Genomic DNA, 20,250 nt, shown 5'->3' with positions numbered 1-20,250 from the left:
GACCATCCTGGCTAACACGGTGAAACCCCGTCTCTACTAAAATATACAAAAAATTAGCCGGGCGAGATGGCGGGCGCCTGTAGTCCCAGCTACTCGGGAGGCTGAGGCGAGAGAATGGCGTAAACCCGGGAGGCGGAGCTTGCAGTGAGCTGAGATCCGGCCACTGCACTCCAGCCTGGGCGACAGAGCGAGACTCCGTCTCAAAAAAAAAAAAAAAAGAATGTTCTGGAACTAGAGAGCAGTGATGGTTGAACACCACTGTAAATGTTCTGCCAGTGAATGGTACACTTTAAAATGATGAATTTTATGATATATGAATTTCACCTCTTTTAAGTTCCAAATAAGGCATCATTGTAGTAGAGGTCCTGTAATCTGTCTGGTTGGCAAAGCACCTAGTATTTTACAGTACAGAAGAAGCTTTAAAAATGCTTTTAATTTGTATAAAGTGCAAAGAAAAAGAATACTGAGAAGCACATGAAAGAATATAAAATGGCCAGAGCCTAAGAAATAAGCTAATATACATGCATATGGACACATCTACATATTTGAGCATATACAGAGACATGTAAATACTCAGGAGAGAAATTTGCTTTTCCTCATAACTTATTTTGTGTTTCTCCAAAACCTGAAGAGTAGATAACAGCTGACAGTTACCCGCCTCTGAGTGTGACAAGAGGTCACACACAGGGAGGGCCTCTAGCTGCCATTTCCTATTGCTTCCCTGGTGAAACAACGCAGGCGGCTGAGTCACTTTAGGAGACGCTCAACAGGGCTCCCATTGTTCCAACCTCAAAATTCCGAGATACAACGGGCCCCATTCATACAGACAGCTTACAGGCTGGGGATGGTCCCTTAGTGTGCAGTCAACGTTTTATTGGGACACTGAATTTTCAAAAACACTGACTTGCACAAATAATGTTAATTATTATTTTTTAAATGGTACAGAAATAAAATTCAACAGATACTAAACTGGGAGTCAGGACACCTGAGTCTTACCCTTAGCTCTCTGATGCAACTTTAAGCAAGTCGCATGCTCTTTCTGGACCTCAGTTTCCTTGTTTGTGAAAACAGAAATGATTTCTAAGATCACTCAGAACTCTAAAATTCTATGAACACTTATGAAGTCTATTGAGCTTGCTTCACTGTTCACTCCAATAAGTGGGGTAAGTTATAAGCAGAAAAATATCATTACTTCACATCTTTGCATTCACCATCAACACTTAAAAACGAACAGTCTTAATAAAAACCAAGTCCACTTTCTGTTTTCTCTCTTAAACAGACAAATCATAACAGAGTCCAGTGAGTCCCTCTGTTGCAAGTTCAGGATCACTCAAGCAAGTAACCCCACACAGCGCACAATGATAAAGAGCATAAACACAAGCCATAAGTATATTTTTATGTCGCTTTTTCTTAGATTATTGATGCATTTCCAGAATCTCTTCATTTCTTTGCAATAACTGAAAACCCCCAGAAGAAAGACGCCATTTACAGTAAGAATGTGATCAATGTTATAAGCTTCTGCACCATGTCATTTTTTTGTTTTTTCAACCTCAAAACTTGCCAGAGCAAGGATTTTGTCTCCAGAGCCTAAGAAAAAAGACACATAATAAACAAAAAGATTATTTCAAGTGCAGATACAATTCCTGGTAAAGTGGGAAAAAAATCTATCATATAGATGTTAAAACAGAAAATATAATTAGACTCCATTATCAGTGTATTAACTCCTACATGTTCCTTCCCTCTGCACAAACAATCCAGCTACAAAAGAGGACTTATTAGTTATAAATCCTTATTCTAGCTGTGAAATATAATATGTAAAATTTAGTTTATTTTTTATTTTTTGACATGGAGTTTCACTCTTGTCACCCAGGCTGGAGTGCAGTGGTAAGATCTTGCCTCACTGCAACCTCCACCTCCTAGGTTCAAGCAGTTATTCTTGCTACAGCCTCCCGAGTAGCTAGGATTACAGGTGCAAACCACCATGCCCAGCCAATTTTTGTATTTTCACCCTGCTGGCCAGGCTGGTCTCGAACTCCTGACCTCAGGTGATCCGCCCACCTCGGCCTCCCAAAGTGCTGGGATTACAGGCTTGAGCCACTGTGCCTGGCTATACAATTTTATTTTTAAAAATTTTTGTGAAAAAAAAAAGAAAAAACATTTTTCGGGGGGAGACAGGTTTTGCTCTGTCACCCAGGCTAGAGTGCAATGACATGATATTGGCTCATTGCAGCCTCAAACGTCTGGGCTCAAGTGATCCTACTGCCTCAGCTTCTCAAGTAGGTAGAACTCTAGGTACCTAGCTATTTTTTTTTTCTTTTTATTTATTTATTTATTTTTGGAAATGGTGTCTTGCTCTGCTGCCCAGGCTGGAGTGCAGTGGCACGATCTCAGCTCACTGTAACCTCCGCCTCCCGGGTTCAAGCAATTCTCCTGCCTCAGCCTCCCAAGTAGCTGGGATTACAGGCGTGTACCATCATGCCCTGCTAATTTTTTTTTTTTTTTTTTTTTTGAGACGGAGTCTGGCTCTCTCGCCCAGGCTGGAGTGCAGTGGCCGGATCTCAGCTCACTGCAAGCTCCGCCTCCCGGGTTCACGCCATTCTCCTGCCTCCGCCTCCCAAGTAGCTGGGACTACAGGCGCCCGCCTCGTCGCCCGGCTAGTTTTTTGTATTTTTAGTAGAGACGGGGTTTCACCATGTTGGTCAGGCTGATCTTGAACTCCTGACCTCGTGATCCACCCACCTCGGCCTCCCAAAGTGCTGGGATTACAGGCGTGAGCCACCACACCCGGCCTCTTTTTAATTTTGAAGACAAAGGGTCTTACCATGTTGCCCAGGCTGGTCTAGAACTCCTGGCCTCAAGCATACAATTTTAGTTTACTGTTTTTTTTTTTTTTTTTTTTTGAGGTGGAGTCTCGCTCTGTTGCCCGGGCTGGAGTGCAGTGGCGGATCTCAGCTCACTGCAAGCTCCGCTTTCCGGGTTCACGCCATTCTCCTGCCTCAGCCTCCTGAGTAGCTGGGACTACAGGCGCCCGCCATCTCGCCGGCTAGTTTTTTGTATTTTTTTAGTAGAGACGAGGTTTCACCGTGTTAGCCAGGATGGTCTCGATCTGCTGACCTCGTGATCCGCTCGTCTCGGCCTCCCAAAGTGCTGGGATTACAGGCTTGAGCCACCGCGCCCGGCCTTTTAGTTTACTGTTATAGTTACATCCACCTGACAAGTATTTTAAAAACATTAGGCAGCATTAATTTATTTTTAATATTGGGGAATAAAACTAATACAATGGATTTATAAAGAAAACAATTCTGGTTTCACTCTTAAACTCAAGAAAAGGTTATTATGTTATTTCCACCACACACTCCATCAGTTTGTATGTAATATATGACAGTAGTATATGACCAGCTTTCAGAAATATGAGGGCACTCACCAAGGTCTGTAGAGACTTTCTCAAACTGGCTGAGTATAGCACCTGCATTTGCTGACAAGAAGGCCTCATCATCTGCAGTCAGCTAAACAAAATGAAACAAAGTCCAGTTGAGTGGGTACATGTTACAGGTGGTTCTAGAAACCAGGTAAGAATGTCTTAGGAGGCTGGGCACAGTGGCTCATGCCTGTAATCCCTGCACTTTGGGAGGCAGAGGCGGGTGGACCACCTGAGGTCAGGAGTTCGAGATCAGCCTGGCTAACATGATGAAAACCCGTTTCTATTAAAAATACAAAAAATTAGCTGGGCGTGGTGGTGCATGCCTGTAATCCCAGCTACTCAGGAGGCTGAGGCAATAGAATCGCTTGAACCTGGGAGGCAGAGGTTGCAGTGAGCAGAGATCGAGCCACTGCACTCAAGCCTGGGCAACAAGAGCAAAACTCCATCTCAAAAAAAAAAAAAAAAGGTTGAGGGTGGGCTGGGTGCAGTGGCTCACACCTGCAGTCCCAGAACTTTGGGAGGCCGATGTAATCCCAGCATTTTGGGAGGCTGAGACAGGTGGATCACCTGAGGTCAGGAGTTCAAGACCAGCCTGGCCAACATGGTGAAACCCCGTCTGTACTAAAAATACAAAACTTAGCCGGGTGTGGTGGCGGGCACCTGTAATACAAGCTACTCAGGAGGCTGAGGCAGGAGAATTGCTTGAACCCGGGAGGTGGAGGTTTCAGTGAGCTGAGATTGCGCCACTGCACTCCAGCCTGGGCAACAAGAGCGAAACTCTGTCTCAGAGAGGGGAAAAAAAAAAAAAAAAGTCCTAGGACCACAAACAACTAGACCACAGATCAAGATGTTCTGTACCAAATACTTTATACTTTTTCTTTATACCTAATATATTAAATACTGGTACCTTCTCTCCAAGTTTCCTGAGAGCTGTTAGTATCTCCACTTTCTGTTGAGTGTACAGGTCTCTTTCCAGCTTTCCTACCATCAGATCTCTATCCATCTAAAATGTATGAATGCAAGGCATATGTTACTTAAGTGAAAAACATTCCGTATACAATATATAGCTTTTCAGGCTGGGCGCCGTGGCTTACGCCTGTAATCCCAGCACTTTGGGAGGCTGAGGCAGGCGGATCACGAGGTCAGGAGACTGAGACCATCCTGGCTAACACAGTGAAACCCCGTCTCTACTAAAAATACAGAAAAATTAGCTGGGCGTGGTGGCGGGCACCTGTAGTCCCAAGTACTGGGGAGGCTGAGGCAGCAGGAGAATGGTGTGAACTCAGGAAGCGGAGCTTGCAGTGAGCCAAGATCCCACCACTGCACTCCAGCCTGGGTGACAGAGCAAGACTCCACCTCAAAAAAAAAAAAAAAAAAAAAGGAAATATATATATGTGTGTGTGTGTGTATATATATATATATATATATATATAGCTTTTCAGACGTACTTTTTTTTTTTTTTTTTGAGACGGAGTCTCACTCTGTCACCCAGGCTGGAGTGCAGTGGCCAGATCTCAGCTCATTGCAAGCTCCGCCTCCCGGGTTTACGCCATTCTCCTGCCTCAGCCTCCCAAGTAGCTGGGACTACAGGCGCCCGCCACCTTGCCCGGCTAGTTTGTTTAGTATTTTTTAGTGGAGACGGGGTTTCACCATGTTAGCCAGGATGGTCTCGATCTCCTGACCTCGTGATCCGCCCATCTCGGCCTCCCAAAGTGCTGGGATTACAGGCTTCAGCCACCGCACCCGGCCCCAGACGTACTTCTTAAAAAAAAAAAAAAATTCTCGGCCAGGCATGGTGTCTCACGCCTATAATCCCAGCACTTTGGGAGGCCGAGGTCTACGGATCACAAGGTCAAGAGATTGAGATCGGCCGGGCGCGGTGGCTCAAGCCTGTAATACCAGCACTTTGGGAGGCCGAGTCGGGTGGATCACGAGGTCAGGAGATCGAGACCATCCTGGCTAACATGGTGAAACCCCGTCTCTACTAAAAAATACAAAAAACTAGCCGGGCGAGGTGGTGGGCGCCTGTAGTCCCAGCTGCTCGGGAGGCTGAGGCAGGAGAATGGCGTGAACCCAGGAGGCGGAGCTTGCAGTGAGCCGAGATCCGGCCACAGCACTCCAGCCTGGGCGACAGAGCGAGACTCCGTCTCAAAAAAAAAAAAAAAAAAAAAAAAAAAAAAAAAAAAAAAGAGATTGAGATCATTCTGGCCAACATGGTGAAACCTCATCTCTGCTAAAAGTACAAAAACTAGCTGGGCGTAGTGGCGCTCACCTGTTGTCCCAGTTACTCGGGAGGCTGAGGCAGGAGAATTGCTTGAACCCAGGAGGTGGAGGCTGCAGTGAGCCAAGATCGTGCCACTGCACTCCAGCCTGGCAACAGAGCAAGACTCCATCTCAGAAAAAAGAAAAAGAAAAGAAATCCTCTAGCTGATTAATATTATAAAGAACTACAGAAATAATCCAAGGCAAATATGATAGAAATGTTAAATGCAGTTCTAGTAAATTATCTAGTAAAATATCACCACTTCCACCAGAAACACTAATAACATGTACTATACATTGGGTGTATTCAAAATACTTTTATGCATATTACTTCATTTAATCCTCATAACTACCATAAGACGTAGGAACTATCATCACCTTTTTACAGACAGAGAAACCAAGGCACAAAGGGGATGAATAAAATAACTTGTCCAGGCCGGGTGCAATGGCTCATGCCTGTAATCCCACCACTTTGGAAGGCTGAGGTGGGTGGATTGCTTGAGCTCAGGAGTTCGAGACCATCCTGGCCAACATGGTGAAACCCTGTCTCTATGAAAAATACAAAAATTAGTGGGTGTGGTGGTGTGTGCCTATGGGCCCAGCTACGTGAGGGGCTGTGATGGGAGACGCTTGAGTCCAGGAGACAGAGGCTGCAGTGAGCCAAGACTGCACTACTACACTGAGAATGGGTGACAAAGTAAGACCCTGCCTTAAAAAAAAAAAAAATGCCTTAAACACACACACACACACACACACACACAAAAGGCTAGGCGCAGTGGCTCACATCTATAATTCCAACACTTTGGGAGGCTGAGGCGGGCAGATTACTTGAGGTCAGGAGTTCAAGACCAGCCTGGACAACATGTGAAACCCCATTTCTACTAAAAATACAAAAATTAGCTGGACATGGTGGCGCACACCTGTAATCCCAGCTACTTGGGAGGTTGAGACAGGAGACTCACTTGAACCCAGAGGCAGAGGCTGTACTGAACCGAGATTGTGCCACTGCACTCTAGCCTGGGCAATAGAACAAGACCCCATCTCAAGAAAAAAAACCAACAACAAAAAAAAAAACCATAAAAAAACTTGTCACATACCTCAGTAGTGAAGTAGGGATTCAAATCCAGCCAGTCTGACCAAAATCCATGCACTGAATCACTATGCTACTGAATTGGCCATAGTTACAAATAACTTGGTAACTTTTTTTTTTTGAGACGGAGTCTCTCTCTGTCGCCCAGGCTGGAGTGCAGTGGCGCAATCTCCACTCACTGCAAGCTCCGCCTCCCGGGTTCACACCATTCTCCTGCCTCAGCCTCCCGAGTAGCTGGGACTACAGGCACCCGCCACCAGCCTGGCTAATTTTTTGTATTTTTAGTAGAGATGGGGTTTCACTGTGTTAGCCAGGATGGTCTCGATCTCCTCACCTCGTGATCCACCCACCTCAGCCTCCCAAAGTGCTGGGATTACAGGCGTGAGCCACCGTGTCTGGCCACTTGGTAACTCTTAATTACATCCAAGCCTATAAAAAGACTTCTGGAAGTATCAGATTTACAAAGATACTTGAAATTCTTAGATGAGATAGGCCACACATGCATACAAGCAATGCTGCTAATTAATTCTCAATGTGGTTTTAAGTTAGAGCTCCAGAAGTAAATGGTAAAACATTAAAGGTGGAGTCCAGGTAGAAGCGGTCAGTGGCAATTTAAACTACCATATAGTGTTTAAAGCTCTACACTCATTATCAACTGTAATTGCTCAAAGTACTAATTTTGTCAGAAAATTGTTAGTTGCGGCTCTAAAATCACCTGGCCAATTTTTAAGCCATAGGGTATCATAATGAATTGGCTTAGGAAATGAAAAACACACAGCAACCAAATCAATTTAAAGAAATTTTACCTCTGCTAACCTTGTCCGAAGCTGACCTGGTTGTTTCTTTGCAAACAATCTGATGACCTCTGGGGTTTTAAAGGCCTGGCTGATAGCTGCCTGAATAGCCTAGAAACAGAAGAAGGCAAAAACTAACCAAAACAGTCCAACAAATCAGGTATTGCAATAACTAATTGATGGATCTTTAATCTTTATCAAGGTTTACTGGTTCCTGTCATAGAAGCAATTACATAACTAAATCAAGATCTGGAAAGATATGTTGTTGTTTATGCATAAGCAGACACTCATCTAGAAGTTACACCTTGGGAGGCCAAGGCAGGAGGATTGCTTGAGCCCATGAGTTTGAGACCAGCCTTGGAAATGTAGCAAGAACCCATCTCTAAAAAAAAATTAAAGGCTGGGTGCAGTGGCTCACACTTGTAATCCCAGCACTTTGGGAGCCCAAGACAGGCGGATCACCTGAGGTTGGGAGTTCAAGACCAGCCTGACCAACATGGAGAAACTCCATTTCTACTAAAAATACAAAATCAGCCAGGCGTGGTGGCACATGCCTATAATCCCAGCTACTCAGGAGGCTGAGGAAGGAGAATCACTTGAACCCGGGAGGCAGAGGTTGTGGTGAGCCGAGATTGCACCATTGCACTCCAGCCTGGGCAACAAGAGTGAGACTCTGCAAAAAAAAAAAAAAAAAAGAAAAAGAAAAATAAATAACCAGGTGTGGTTGTGCATGCCTGTTGTCCCAGCTACCTGGGAGTCTGAGGGGTGAATAGCACCCCTGCACTCCAGCCTGGGTGACGCTGTCTCTAAAAAAAAAAAAAAGGCCGGGCGCGGTGGCTCAAGCCTGTAATCCCAGCACTTTGGGAGGCTGAGACGGGCGGATCACGAGGTCAGGAGATCGAGACCTTCCTGGCTAACACGGTGAAACCCCGTCTCTACTAAAAATACAAAAAGTAGCCGGGCGAGGTGACGGGCGCCTGTAGTCCCAGCTACTCGGAGGCTGAGGCAGGAGAATGGCGTAAACCCGGGAGCGGAGCTTGCAGTGAGCTGAGATCTGGCCACTGCACTCCAGTCCGGGCGACAGAGCAAGACTCTGCCTCAAAAAAAAAAAAAAAAAAAAAAAAAAAAGAAAAGTTACACCTAGAACATGCAAAACATAAAACATGGTATATTTTCTATCAGAAATATACTTACTTTAATTATTACTATAATTTTTTATTTAGAGATAGGGGTCTCACTATGTTGCCCAGGCTGGTCCTGAACTCCTGGGCTCAAAGCAGTCCTCCTGCATCATGCTTCAGCCTCTGGAATACCTGGGATTATAAGCAGGCACCACCACACCTAGCTTGAAATATATTTATAAAAAAGCTGGGTATGGCAGTTCATGCCCATAATCTTTGGGAGGCTGAGGCAGGAGGATCACTTGAACCCTGAAGGACAAGGCTGTAGTGAGCCATGATTGTGTCACTGCACTCCAGCCTGGGTGACACAGAGAGACCCTCTCTCAAAAAAAAAAAAAAAAAGAACCAGCAGGGCATGGTGGTTCCTAGCCTGTAATCATGCCTGTAATCCTAGCACTTTGGGAGGCCGAGGGGGAGGATCACTTGAGGTCAGGAGTTCAAAACCCAGCCTGGCCAACATGATGAAACCCGGTCTCTAGTAAAAATACAAAAATTAGCTGGGTGTGGAGGCGGGTGCCTATAATCCCAGCTACTCTGGAGGCTGAGTGAGGAGAATCACTTGAACCTGGGAGGCAGACGTTGCAGTGAGCCGAGACTGCCCCACTGCACTCCAGCCTGGGTGACAGAGAAAGAATGCGTCTCCAACAAAAACAAAAACAAAAACCAGAAAACAAAGTCCGTCCTCTGTCACCTATATGTTATACTTACCAGCTGCATTCCACTTAGTTCATCTACCAAGGTCATATTTCCAGACATAATTTTCTTCAGTGAATCATTAAATTCACTTAGTTGCTCCAGAGTTTCCTTTTTGGTTTCTTCATATTCATCTGTATCAAGTTCCTCTCTGAAGTAGGTGAACATGATGATATGGAAAAATACAGAGTTCCAAGTGAAAAATGCAATCTTAGTACTTGTACATTAGAGAAAGGCTGAAGGGAAATATCAAAATGCTAACGGTGACTGTGTTCACATAGCAGCAGTATGGGCATTTTCCTGCAATATGGTGACTTTGATAAACATTTTTCTTTTACCAAAATGAAGCAAACTTAAGAAGCCACATAAGACCAGGTGCTAGCTCACACCTATAATCCTAGCACTTTGGAAGGCTGAGGTGGGTGGATCACCTGAGGTCAGGAGTTCGAGGCCAGCCTGGCCAACATGGTGAAACCCCACCTCTACTAAAAATACAAAATCAGCCAGGCGTGGTGGCACATGCCTATAATCCCAGCTACTCAGGAGGCTGAGGAAGGAGAATCACTTGAACCCGGGAGGCAGAGGTTGTGGTGAGCCGAGATTGCACCATTGCACTCCAGCCTGGGCAACAAGAGTGAGACTCTGCAAAAAAAAAAAAAAAAAAAAAGAAAAAGAAAAATAAATAACCAGGTGTGGTTGTGCATGCCTGTTGTCCCAGCTACCTGGGAGTCTGAGGGGTGAATAGCACCCCTGCACTCCAGCCTGGGTGACGCTGTCTAAAAAAAAAAAAAAGGCCGGGCGCGGTGGCTCAAGCCTGTAATCCAGCACTTTGGGAGGCTGAGACGGGCGGATCACGAGGTCAGGAGATCGAGACCTTCCTGGCTAACACGGTGAAACCCCGTCTCTACTAAAAATACAAAAAGTAGCCGGGCGAGGTGACGGGCGCCTGTAGTCCCAGCTACTCGGGAGGCTGAGGCAGGAGAATGGCGTAAACCGGGAGCGGAGCTTGCAGTGAGCTGAGATCTGGCCACTGCACTCCAGTCCGGGCGACAGAGCAAGACTCTGCCTCAAAAAAAAAAAAAAAAAAAAAAAAAGAAGTAAAAAGAAGTTACACCTAGAACATGCAAAACATAAAACATGGTATATTTTCTATCAGAAATATACTTACTTTAATTATTACTATAATTTTTTATTTAGAGATAGGGGTCTCACTATGTTGCCCAGGCTGGTCCTGAACTCCTGGGCTCAAAGCAGTCCTCCTGCATCATGCTTCAGCCTCTGGAATACCTGGGATTATAAGCAGGCACCACCACACCTAGCTTGAAATATATTTATAAAAAAGCTGGGTATGGCAGTTCATGCCCATAATCTTTGGAGGCTGAGGCAGGAGGATCACTTGAACCTGAAGGACAAGGCTGTAGTGAGCCATGATTGTGTCACTGCACTCCAGCCTGGGTGACACAGAGAGACCCTCTCTCAAAAAAAAAAAAAAAAAGAACCAGCAGGGCATGGTGGTTCCTAGCCTGTAATCATGCCTGTAATCCTAGCACTTTGGGAGGCCGAGGGGGAGGATCACTTGAGGTCAGGAGTTCAAAACCCAGCCTGGCCAACATGATGAAACCCGGTCTCTAGTAAAAATACAAAAATTAGCTGGGTGTGGAGGCGGGTGCCTATAATCCCAGCTACTCTGGAGGCTGAGTGAGGAGAATCACTTGAACCTGGGAGGCAGACGTTGCAGTGAGCCGAGACTGCCCCACTGCACTCCAGCCTGGGTGACAGAGAAAGAATGCGTCTCCAACAAAAACAAAAACAAAAACCAGAAAACAAAGTCCGTCCTCTGTCACCTATATGTTATACTTACCAGCTGCATTCCACTTAGTTCATCTACCAAGGTCATATTTCCAGACATAATTTTCTTCAGTGAATCATTAAATTCACTTAGTTGCTCCAGAGTTTCCTTTTTGGTTTCTTCATATTCATCTGTATCAAGTTCCTCTCTGAAGTAGGTGAACATGATGATATGGAAAAATACAGAGTTCCAAGTGAAAAATGCAATCTTAGTACTTGTACATTAGAGAAAGGCTGAAGGGAAATATCAAAATGCTAACGGTGACTGTGTTCACATAGCAGCAGTATGGGCATTTTCCTGCAATATGGTGACTTTGATAAACATTTTTCTTTTACCAAAATGAAGCAAACTTAAGAAGCCACATAAGACCAGGTGCTAGCTCACACCTATAATCCTAGCACTTTGGAAGGCTGAGGTGGGTGGATCACCTGAGGTCAGGAGTTCGAGGCCAGCCTGGCCAACATGGTGAAACCCCACCTCTACTAAAAATACAAAAATTAGCTGGTGGGGGGTGGCGGCGCATTCCTGTAATCCTAGCTACTCGGAAGGCTGAGGCAGGAAAATCACTTGAACTAGGAGGCGGAAGTTGCAGTGATCTGAGATCTGGCCACTGCACTCCAGCCTGGGCAACACAGCAATAATTTGTTTCAAAAGAAAAAAAAAAAAAAAGCCGCAATGAACTGTTGTGGTCCTTTGTGCCGGTAAGGCTGAAACTACATGCCAGAAATTCACGTAGTACCTTCTTGGCCTGACAGCAGGCAGGGCTGATTTAAATACTAAAGATAAAGTAGGTGTTTTTTTTTTTTTTTTGAGACGGGGTCTCGCTCTGCCGCCCAGGCTGGAGTGCAGTGGCCAGATCTTAGCTCACTGCAAGCTCCGCCTCCTGGGTTTACGCCATTCTCCTGCCTCAGCCTCCCTAGTAGCTTGGACTACAGGCGCCCGCCAACTCGCCCAGCTAGTTTTGTGTATTTTTTAGTAGAGACGGGGTTTCACCGTGTTAGCCAGGATGGTCTCGATCTCCTGACCTCGTGATCCGCCCGTCTCGACCTCCCAAAGTGCTGGGATTACAGGCTTGAGCCACCGCGCCCGGCCAGTAGGTGTTATTTCTTTTTTTTTTTTTGGAGACGGAGTCTCGCTCTGTCGCCCAGGCTGGAGTGCGGTGGCCTGATCTCAGCTCACTGCAAGCTCCGCCTCCCGGGTTCAGGCCATTCTCCTGCCTCAGCCTCCCGAGTAGCCCGGACCACAGGCGCCCGCCACCACGCCCAGCTAATTTTTTGTATTTTTAGTAGAGACGAGGTTTCACCGTGTTAGTCAGGATGGTCTCGATCTCCTGACCTCATGATCCGCCTGCTTCAGCCTCCCAAAGTGCTGGGATTACAGGTGTGAGCCACCGCGCCTGGCCGGTAGGTGTTATTTCTACTTCAAGGAGGTTAAGTATTTTGCTCAAGTTCACATGCACTTAGTAGTTAACTGAATGACTGTCATTTCCCAGCCTTTATGACTCCAAAGCCTGCCATAATGAGTTTACTTCTCTAACAGACAGTGTGAAGAACACTACAGGGGAAATGCAGAATCACACATGGGCCTGCATCCATGGAGCTAGCTGCAGAAAAAAAGCCAGTTTCCAGCGTAGCAACATACAATTAAACTCTTACCTGCATTCCTCCAGATCTTGTAATTGCTGCATGAGTCTATCCAACTGTTCTTCTAAATTCTGCTTTAATTTGCTTGTCTCTGTCTTTCCTCTGGAAGCCATTTTAATCTCTATGTGAAACAATAAACCCACATACCATATGAAATTAACATACCAGTGCAAGCTTTTTACGTTTTATTTTTTGTAGAGACAGAGTCTGGCTATTTTGTCTAGGCTGGTCTCAAACTCCAGGCCTGAAGTGACCCTCCTATAGGCATAAGCCACCACACCCAGTCGCCAGTGCAATTAAAAATAGGCAGCTGCAGCTGGGCGCTGGTGGCTCAGGCCTGTAATTCCAGCACTTTGGGAGGCCGAGGTGGGTGGATCATGAGGTCAGGAGATCGAGACCATCCTGGCTAACACGGTGAAAACCCGTATCTACTAAAAAAACAAAAAAGGCTGGATGCAGTGGCTAACGCCTATAATCCCTGCACTTTTGGAGGCCGAGGCAGGTGGATCACCTGAGATCAGGACTTCAAGACCAGCCTGACCAACATGGTGAAACCCCATCTCTAAAGAAAAAAAAAAATTAGCTGGGCATGGTGGCACATGCCTGTAGTCCCAGCTGCTCGGGAGGCTGAGGCAGGAGAATCGTTTGAACCTGGGAAGCAGAAATTGCAGTGAGCAGAGATCATGCCACTACACTCCAGCCTGGGCGACAGAATGAGACTACATCTCAGAAAAAAAAAAAGGGCAGCTGGGTGTAGTGGCTCATGCATGTCTGTAACCTCAGCACTTTGGGAGCCTGAGGTAGGAGTAAGAGGACTGCTTGAGCTCAGGAGTTCGCGACCAGCCTGGCCAATATAGTGAGACTTCATCTCTACAAAGAATAGAAAATCTTAGCTAGGCATGGTGGCGGATGCCTTTAGTCCCAGCTCCTCAGGAGGCTTAGGTCTTAGGTGGGAGGATTGCTTGAGCCCAGGAATTTGAGGTTGCAGTAAGCCATGATCTTACCACTGTACTCTGGCCTGGTTGACAGCGCGAGACCCTGACTCAAAAAAAAAAAAAAAAAAAGAAAGGTTATACTCTTTCTTAGCTACAGGTGTATGAAAGATAGTTATACAAAGAAAATCTTACTTTAGATATAAAAGTTTAAACTCATATAGTAATAACACCCCACAAAAATGCCTGAAAATCTTCTTTATGTGATTTGACATATTAATTCGAAGTCTTCATTACTGGTCTATCTTACTCTAAACAAATTTGATAAATGGAAATACAGATATATAAAGAAGTAGATTAAATGTGGCTTTGCTTTATAAAATGAATCACCATAGCCCAAAACACTCCTGATATTATCTTACTGGTCTTATGTATATTTACCTAATTACTTGTGAGCATGAACATCCTTTTTTTATTTTATTTTATTTTATTTTATTTTATTTTTTTGAGACGGAGTCTCGCTCTGTCGCCCAGGCTGGAGTGCAGTGGCCGGATCTCAGCTCACTGCAAGCTCCGCCTCCCGGGTTCACGCCATTCTCCTGCCTCAGCCTCCCGAGTAGCTGGGACTACAGGCGCCTGCCACCTCGCCCAGCTAGTTTTTTTATTTTTTTAGTAGAGATGGGGTTTCACCATGTTAGCCAGGATGGTCTCGATCTCCTGACCTTGTGATCCACCCGTCTCGGCCTCCCACAGTGCTGGGATTACAGGCTTGAGCCACCGCGCCCGGCCCTTTTTTTATTTTTAGTTTTTTTTTTTTTTTGAGGCGGAGTCTCGCTCTGTCGCCCGGACTGGAGTGCAGTGGCCGGATCTCAGCTCACTGCAAGCTCCACCTCCCGGGTTCACGCCATTCTCCTGCCTCAGCCTCCCGAGTAGCTGGGACTACAGGCGCCCGCCACCTCGCCCGGCTAATTTTTTGTATTTTTAGTAGAGACGGGGTTTCACCGTGTTAGCCAGGATGGTCTCGATCTCCTGACCTTTTGATCCGCCTGTCTCGGCCTCCCACAGTGCTGGGATTACAGGCTTGAGCCACCGCGCCCGGCCCTTTTTTTATTTTTAGTTTTTTTGAGATAAGGTCTCACTCTGTCGCCCAGGCTCGAACACAGTGGCACAATCACAGCTCACTATAGCCTCAACCTCTCGAGCTCAAGCCATCTTCCCACCTCTGCCTCCTGAGTAGATGGAACCACGGGTACACACCACCACACTTGGCTAATTTATTTTTTTTGTGGAGATGGGGTCTCCCTATGTTGCCCAAGCTGGTCTTGAACTGGACTCAAGGGATGCGCCCACCTCAGCCTCCCAAAATGCTGGGATTAGAGGTGTAGGTCCCCAAGCCCAGCTGATGAACATCTTTTAATATGAATTTCTTCTTTGGAAATGTGACCATCTTTCTGCTGGGTTATCTTTCTCTTACTGATTTATAACATGGATACGAAGCCTGTGGCTTTTTTGAGACAGGGTCTTGCTCTGTCACCCAGGCTGGAGTGCAGTGGCGTGATCACGGCTCACTGCAGCTTTGACCTCCTAAGATCAAGCAATGACGCCTTTGTAATTGCAAGTATTATTTCATCTCCTGACTAAATTTTATTTATTTTTTTGTCATGGCAAATTATTTTTTAATAGACAAATCTATCTTCTCCTTTAAAACTTCTTTGTTTTGTGTCCCATGAAGGTAGGCCCTAACCATCTCATGATTTCTACATCTTTATGTTCAAGACTTTTTCTAGCTGCAGAAAAAAGCCACCTGCAATTTTTTGTTACGCTTTGAAGTAGGGGTCTAACTTTCCTTTCAAAAACACCCTTTACTAATCAGTCTTTTATTTATTGATCCAGGGCAATTTGGTCTACAATAAAGGTGGTATATTGATTAATAAATAAAAGACTGACTAGTAAAGGGTGTTAGGGCAATTGGATTTGCCTAAAAAAAAGAAATATTTTTTTAGACTGAGTCTCACTCTATTGCCCAGGCTGGAGTGTGGTGATGCGATTTCCACTCACTGCAACCTCCACATCCTGGGTTTAAGCAATTCTCCTGCCTCAGCCTCTCGAGTAGCTGGGACTACAGGTGCGTGCCACCACGTCCGGCTAATTTTTGTATTTCTAGTAGAAATGTGGTTTTGCCATATTGGCCAGGTCAGTCTCGAACTCCTGACCTCAAGTGATCCAGTCGTCTCAGCCTCCCAAAGTGCTGGGATTACAGGCATGAGGCACTCCACCTGGCTTTTTTTTTTTTTTTTGGATAGAGTATCACTCTCTCGCCTAGGCTGGAGTGCAGTGGTGCGATCTCAGCTAACTGTAACCTCTGCATCCTGGGCTCAAGTGATTCTCCTGCCTCAGCCTCCTGAGTAGCTAGGATTACAGGTGTGCCACCACACCACCACACCTGCCTTTCTTTTTTTTTGGTAGTTTTAGTAGAGACAGGGTTTCACCATGTTGGCCGCGCTGGTCTCAAACTCCTGGCCTCATGTAATCTGCCTGCCTTGACCTCTCAAAGTGCTGGGATTACAGACATGAGCCACTGTGTCCAGACCTAAGGCAACACTTCTTGCTATTTACATTATTATGGCTTTATCACTGGTGTATCTTGATAACTGATAATGACTTGCCTTTATTGTTTTCTCCTCCCCAAAATTCTTGGCTATTCGTGTGCATTTTGTCTTCTAGATGAATTTAAGAATCAGTTTGTCAAGTTTCATTAAATATCCTATTGACTGGGGCCAGCCATGGTGTCCCACACCTGTAATTCCAGCACTTTGGGAGGCTGAGGCAGGCAGATCACTTGAGGCCAGGAGTTTCTGATCAGCCTGGCCAATGCGGTAAAACCCCATCTCTACAATAAATTAAAAAATTAGCTGGGCATGCTGGTGTGTGCTTGTAGTCCCAGCTACTCGGCAGGCTGAGGTGGGAGAATCATCTGAGCCTGGGAAGCAGAGGTTGCAGTGAGCTGAGACTGTGACACTGCACTCCAGCCTAGGTGACAGAGCAAGACTCCATCTCAAAAAAACAGAAAGCAAAAAACAAAAAAAACCCCACAGAACTTTCCAGGCAACTTATTAAAGCATGTGTTTTTTTTTTTTTTTCTGGGGATGGAGTCTCGCTCTGTGTTGCCCAGGCTGGAGTCCAGTGGCGCCATCTCGGCTCACTGCAAGCTCCACCTCCTGGGTTCACACCATTCTCCTGCCTCAGCCTCCCGAGTAGCTGGGACTACAGGCACCCACCACCACGCCTGGCTAATTTTTGTATCTTTAGTAGAGACAGGGTTTCACCATGTTAGCCAGGATGGTCTCTATCTCCTGACCTCATGATCAGCCAGCCTCGGCCTCCCAAAGTGCTGGGATCACAGGCAGGAGCCACCGCACCTGGCATTAAAGCATGTTTTGTTTTCCTACACATAATGAAATCATTACCAGATGATTTGACATGTGTACTTCAATGGAGAGGATTCTTACAGTATATTCAAAATAAAATAAAATGACAAAAAAATTACTACCTAATCCATTAAAATTGGCATAAGTCATCTATGATCATCAATGATATGCAAATATAAACAAACATTATACCCAGAAGTGTAATTTATTATAGCTACATTTCATGTATAATGGTTTAGTGCATTTTTCCTGGAAATTATTCATTTTAATTTTTCTCTTAAGTCTGTAGAATTTTCCACTAAAAGTTGAGGCAGACCCAAGATGTAACTGACAATGTCTTTTCAGAGTTAGTTTCCTATAGTCTAACCATACTGGATGACTTGCTGTTTCAAAAATGTCATGCACTCTTTTGAGCCTGCATTTTTTTTTTCTACCTATGAAGCCCAGTTCATTCATTCTTCAGTCTAGTTCAAGTGTCACCTTCTCTACAAGGCCTTCCTTGATTTCCTCCCAATCACTAGGTTGTGAATTATTTGAGTAGGGATTTTACCTTTTCTTTTTTCTTTTTTTTTTTTTTTGAGATGGCATCTAACTCTGTCACCCAGGCTGGATTGCAGTGGTGCGATCTCGGCTCACTGCAGCCTCTGCCTCCTGGGTTCAAGCAATTCTCCTGCCTCGGTCTCCTGAGTAGCTGGGAACGCAGGTGCCCGCCACCACGCTCAGCTAATTTTTGTACTTTTAGTAGAGAGAAGGTTTCCCCCATGTTGGCCAGGCTGGTCTCAAACTCACGACCGGCCTTTACCTTTTCTTTTTTTTTTTCTTTTTTTTTTTTTTTTTTTTGAGGCAGAGTCTCGCTCTGTCGCCCAGACTGGAGTGCAGTGGCCGGATCTCAGCTCACTGCAAGCTCCGCCTCCCGGGTTTACGCCATTCTCCTGCCTCAGCCTCCTGAGTAGCTGGGACTACAGGCGCCCGCCACCTCGCCCAGCTAGTTTTTGTATTTTTAGTAGAGACGGGGTTTCACTGTGTTAGCCAGGATGGTCTCGATCTCTTGACCTCGTGATCCGCCCGTCTCGGCCTCCCAAAGTGCTGGGATTACAGGCTTGAGCCACCGCGCCCGGCCTACCTTTTCTTTATACACCAGCATCCAGCACAGTCTTGGGCAGACAAAAAGTGCTGAATAAATAACTGATGGATGAATAATGAGAACTGATTGCTTCTTCTTTAGCATTCAAATCTTTTTTTTGGGCCGAGCGCAGTGGCTCACGCCTGTAATCCTAGCACTTTGGGAGACTGAGGCAGGCGGATCACAAGGTCAGGAGATTGAGACCATTCTGGCTAACACAGTGAAACCCTGTCTCTCTTAAAAATACAAAAAATCAGCCGGCTATGGTGGCGGGCGCCTGTGGTCCCAGCTACTTGGGAGGCTGAGGCAGGAGAATGGTGTGAACCTGGGAGGTGGAGCTTGCAGTGAGCAGAAATGGTGCCACTGCACTCCACTGAGCGACAGAGCAAGACTGCGTCTCAAAAAAAAAAAATCTTTTTTTTTCTAAATTTTTTTTTGAGGCGTCATTTCACGCTGTCACCCAGGCTAGAGTGCAGTGACGTGATCTTGGCTCACTGCAACCTCTGCCTCCCGCGTTCAAGCGATTCTCCTGCCTCAGCCTCCCAAGTAGCTGGGATTATAGGTGCCCCCGACCACGCTGAGCTCATTTTTGTACAGACTAAACTCTGGAGAACAGAATATGAGTCTGATTCCTCTCTTAGATTTCTCAGTACCTAATACAGAATAGAACGTCGATAGTTTGGTCACGTATATAAAGGCTCAACATATTTTAAGGAGCTAAAGCTATTCTGAATACATTTCAGTAAAAATGGGTGCATTTTAAAAGCCTTATCTGGTGCTACTTTGAGATTTATCCCCGAAAGATTAACTGGTTGGCGCCACCTAGTAGTCACTAAAGGTGGTGCACTTTTACGAAACTACAGAAACCGCTCTCAGACACTGTCATCTGGAGTGGAGGGTACTCATTCATGCTCACCTGTCTCTTAGTACTCTGGTCTCTGCACAGTGCTGACCGGTCTCAAATTGCACAAACCTCCAGTTCTTGACGTTCCGAGTCTCATAAACTTGAGGAAAGTGAAATTATTCATCAGGACTACAAAAGGGTCAAAGTTCAAACCACCTGGGGGTGGAGATGGCTGGAAAAAAGGAAACCATTAACAAGTAATTGTATTTGCTATATATAAACTTGCCCTAAGGCAGTCCAGATAACGTCCACTTGAGCAGCCTGAGACATCAGGGGCGGGGGCAGTTTCTCCCTCGACTGCGTGTACCGCAGTCTTTCTGAGGTTTTTCCTAGCGAGGCCGAGAGGATCTTTGAGGAAAAACCCGCATCCGGATACGCCTTGAGGGAAGGCGTCAAACCCACAGGCATGGAAAAGGTAAGGACGGAGAGCACGCCTCTTCCTGGCTGAAAGTGAGGAGCGTTTGGCCCAGAACCAACCGGACTGGGTGAAGAAGCAGCTCCGGCCACCGCAGCAAATCCCACCCCACGCGGGAACTTGAAGTCCGACACGTAGGTCCCGCGGCGGCCGGGCTCCACCAGGCCCCGGTTGCCACCAGAGGTAGCCGTAAACCCACGGTCCCCAAAAATCCTTCCGGCCCTCCCTGACAAAAACTGGGACAACCTCCTTAGACCCCCGGGATCCCCCCTGTGCCGCCTGCCCGGCCGCCAGTCCCAGAGGTTAGGGCCCAGGGGCCCCGCCTACCTGAAGGCCCTGGCCTGGAGGACCGCGCCGGAGGAGCACTTCCGCCGGACGCACGCACTTCCGGCCCCCTGGAACCAATGAGAGTGCGACCGAGATGTTCCACTTGCTGGCGTCCGGGCCGCGCGTGATCTACGGTAGCACTCGGGCCGGCGGACAGTGAGGGCGCGGTAAGCTCCCCGCAAGGAGGC

General features: G+C 46.2%; 2 protein-coding genes across 4 annotated transcripts in view; one reads left to right on the top strand and one right to left on the bottom strand.

Moving 5' to 3' along the window:
* Positions 1 to 413: 413 nt before the first annotated feature.
* Positions 414 to 20,146, bottom strand: LZIC (leucine zipper and CTNNBIP1 domain containing). 2 transcript variants are annotated; one of them, XM_033228445.1, is made up of 8 exons: positions 20,063 to 20,142; positions 19,333 to 19,492; positions 12,946 to 13,054; positions 11,303 to 11,438; positions 7,580 to 7,678; positions 4,329 to 4,424; positions 3,425 to 3,506; positions 415 to 1,587 (listed from the first exon to the last, which is right to left on the bottom strand). In XM_033228445.1, the coding sequence occupies exons 3-8, from the start codon at positions 13,044 to 13,046 to the stop codon at positions 1,529 to 1,531; spliced, it is 573 nt and encodes a 190-aa protein (XP_033084336.1). In that variant the 5' UTR covers positions 13,047 to 13,054; positions 19,333 to 19,492; positions 20,063 to 20,142; the 3' UTR covers positions 415 to 1,528. The 2 variants fall into 2 exon arrangements, with proteins under 2 accessions (XP_033084337.1, XP_033084336.1); XM_033228446.1 differs by lacking the exon at positions 3,425 to 3,506 and having other exon boundaries at positions 414 to 1,587; positions 20,063 to 20,146.
* Positions 20,139 to 20,250, top strand: part of NMNAT1 (nicotinamide nucleotide adenylyltransferase 1) — a 42,940-nt gene continuing 42,828 nt past the window's right edge. The window contains exon 1 of one of the 2 annotated variants that reach the window (XM_033228441.1): positions 20,139 to 20,229. The gene's annotated coding sequence lies outside the window, so the exon portion shown is untranslated. The remainder of the gene's footprint in view (positions 20,230 to 20,250) is intronic. The other variant, XM_033228443.1, reaches the window with a different exon arrangement.

Source organism: Trachypithecus francoisi, unplaced genomic scaffold (genome assembly GCF_009764315.1).
Source record: "Trachypithecus francoisi isolate TF-2019V2 unplaced genomic scaffold, Tfra_2.0 Lachesis_group12, whole genome shotgun sequence".
NCBI lineage: Eukaryota > Metazoa > Chordata > Mammalia > Primates > Cercopithecidae > Trachypithecus > Trachypithecus francoisi.
This window is presented reverse-complemented; position numbering and strand designations above follow the sequence as displayed.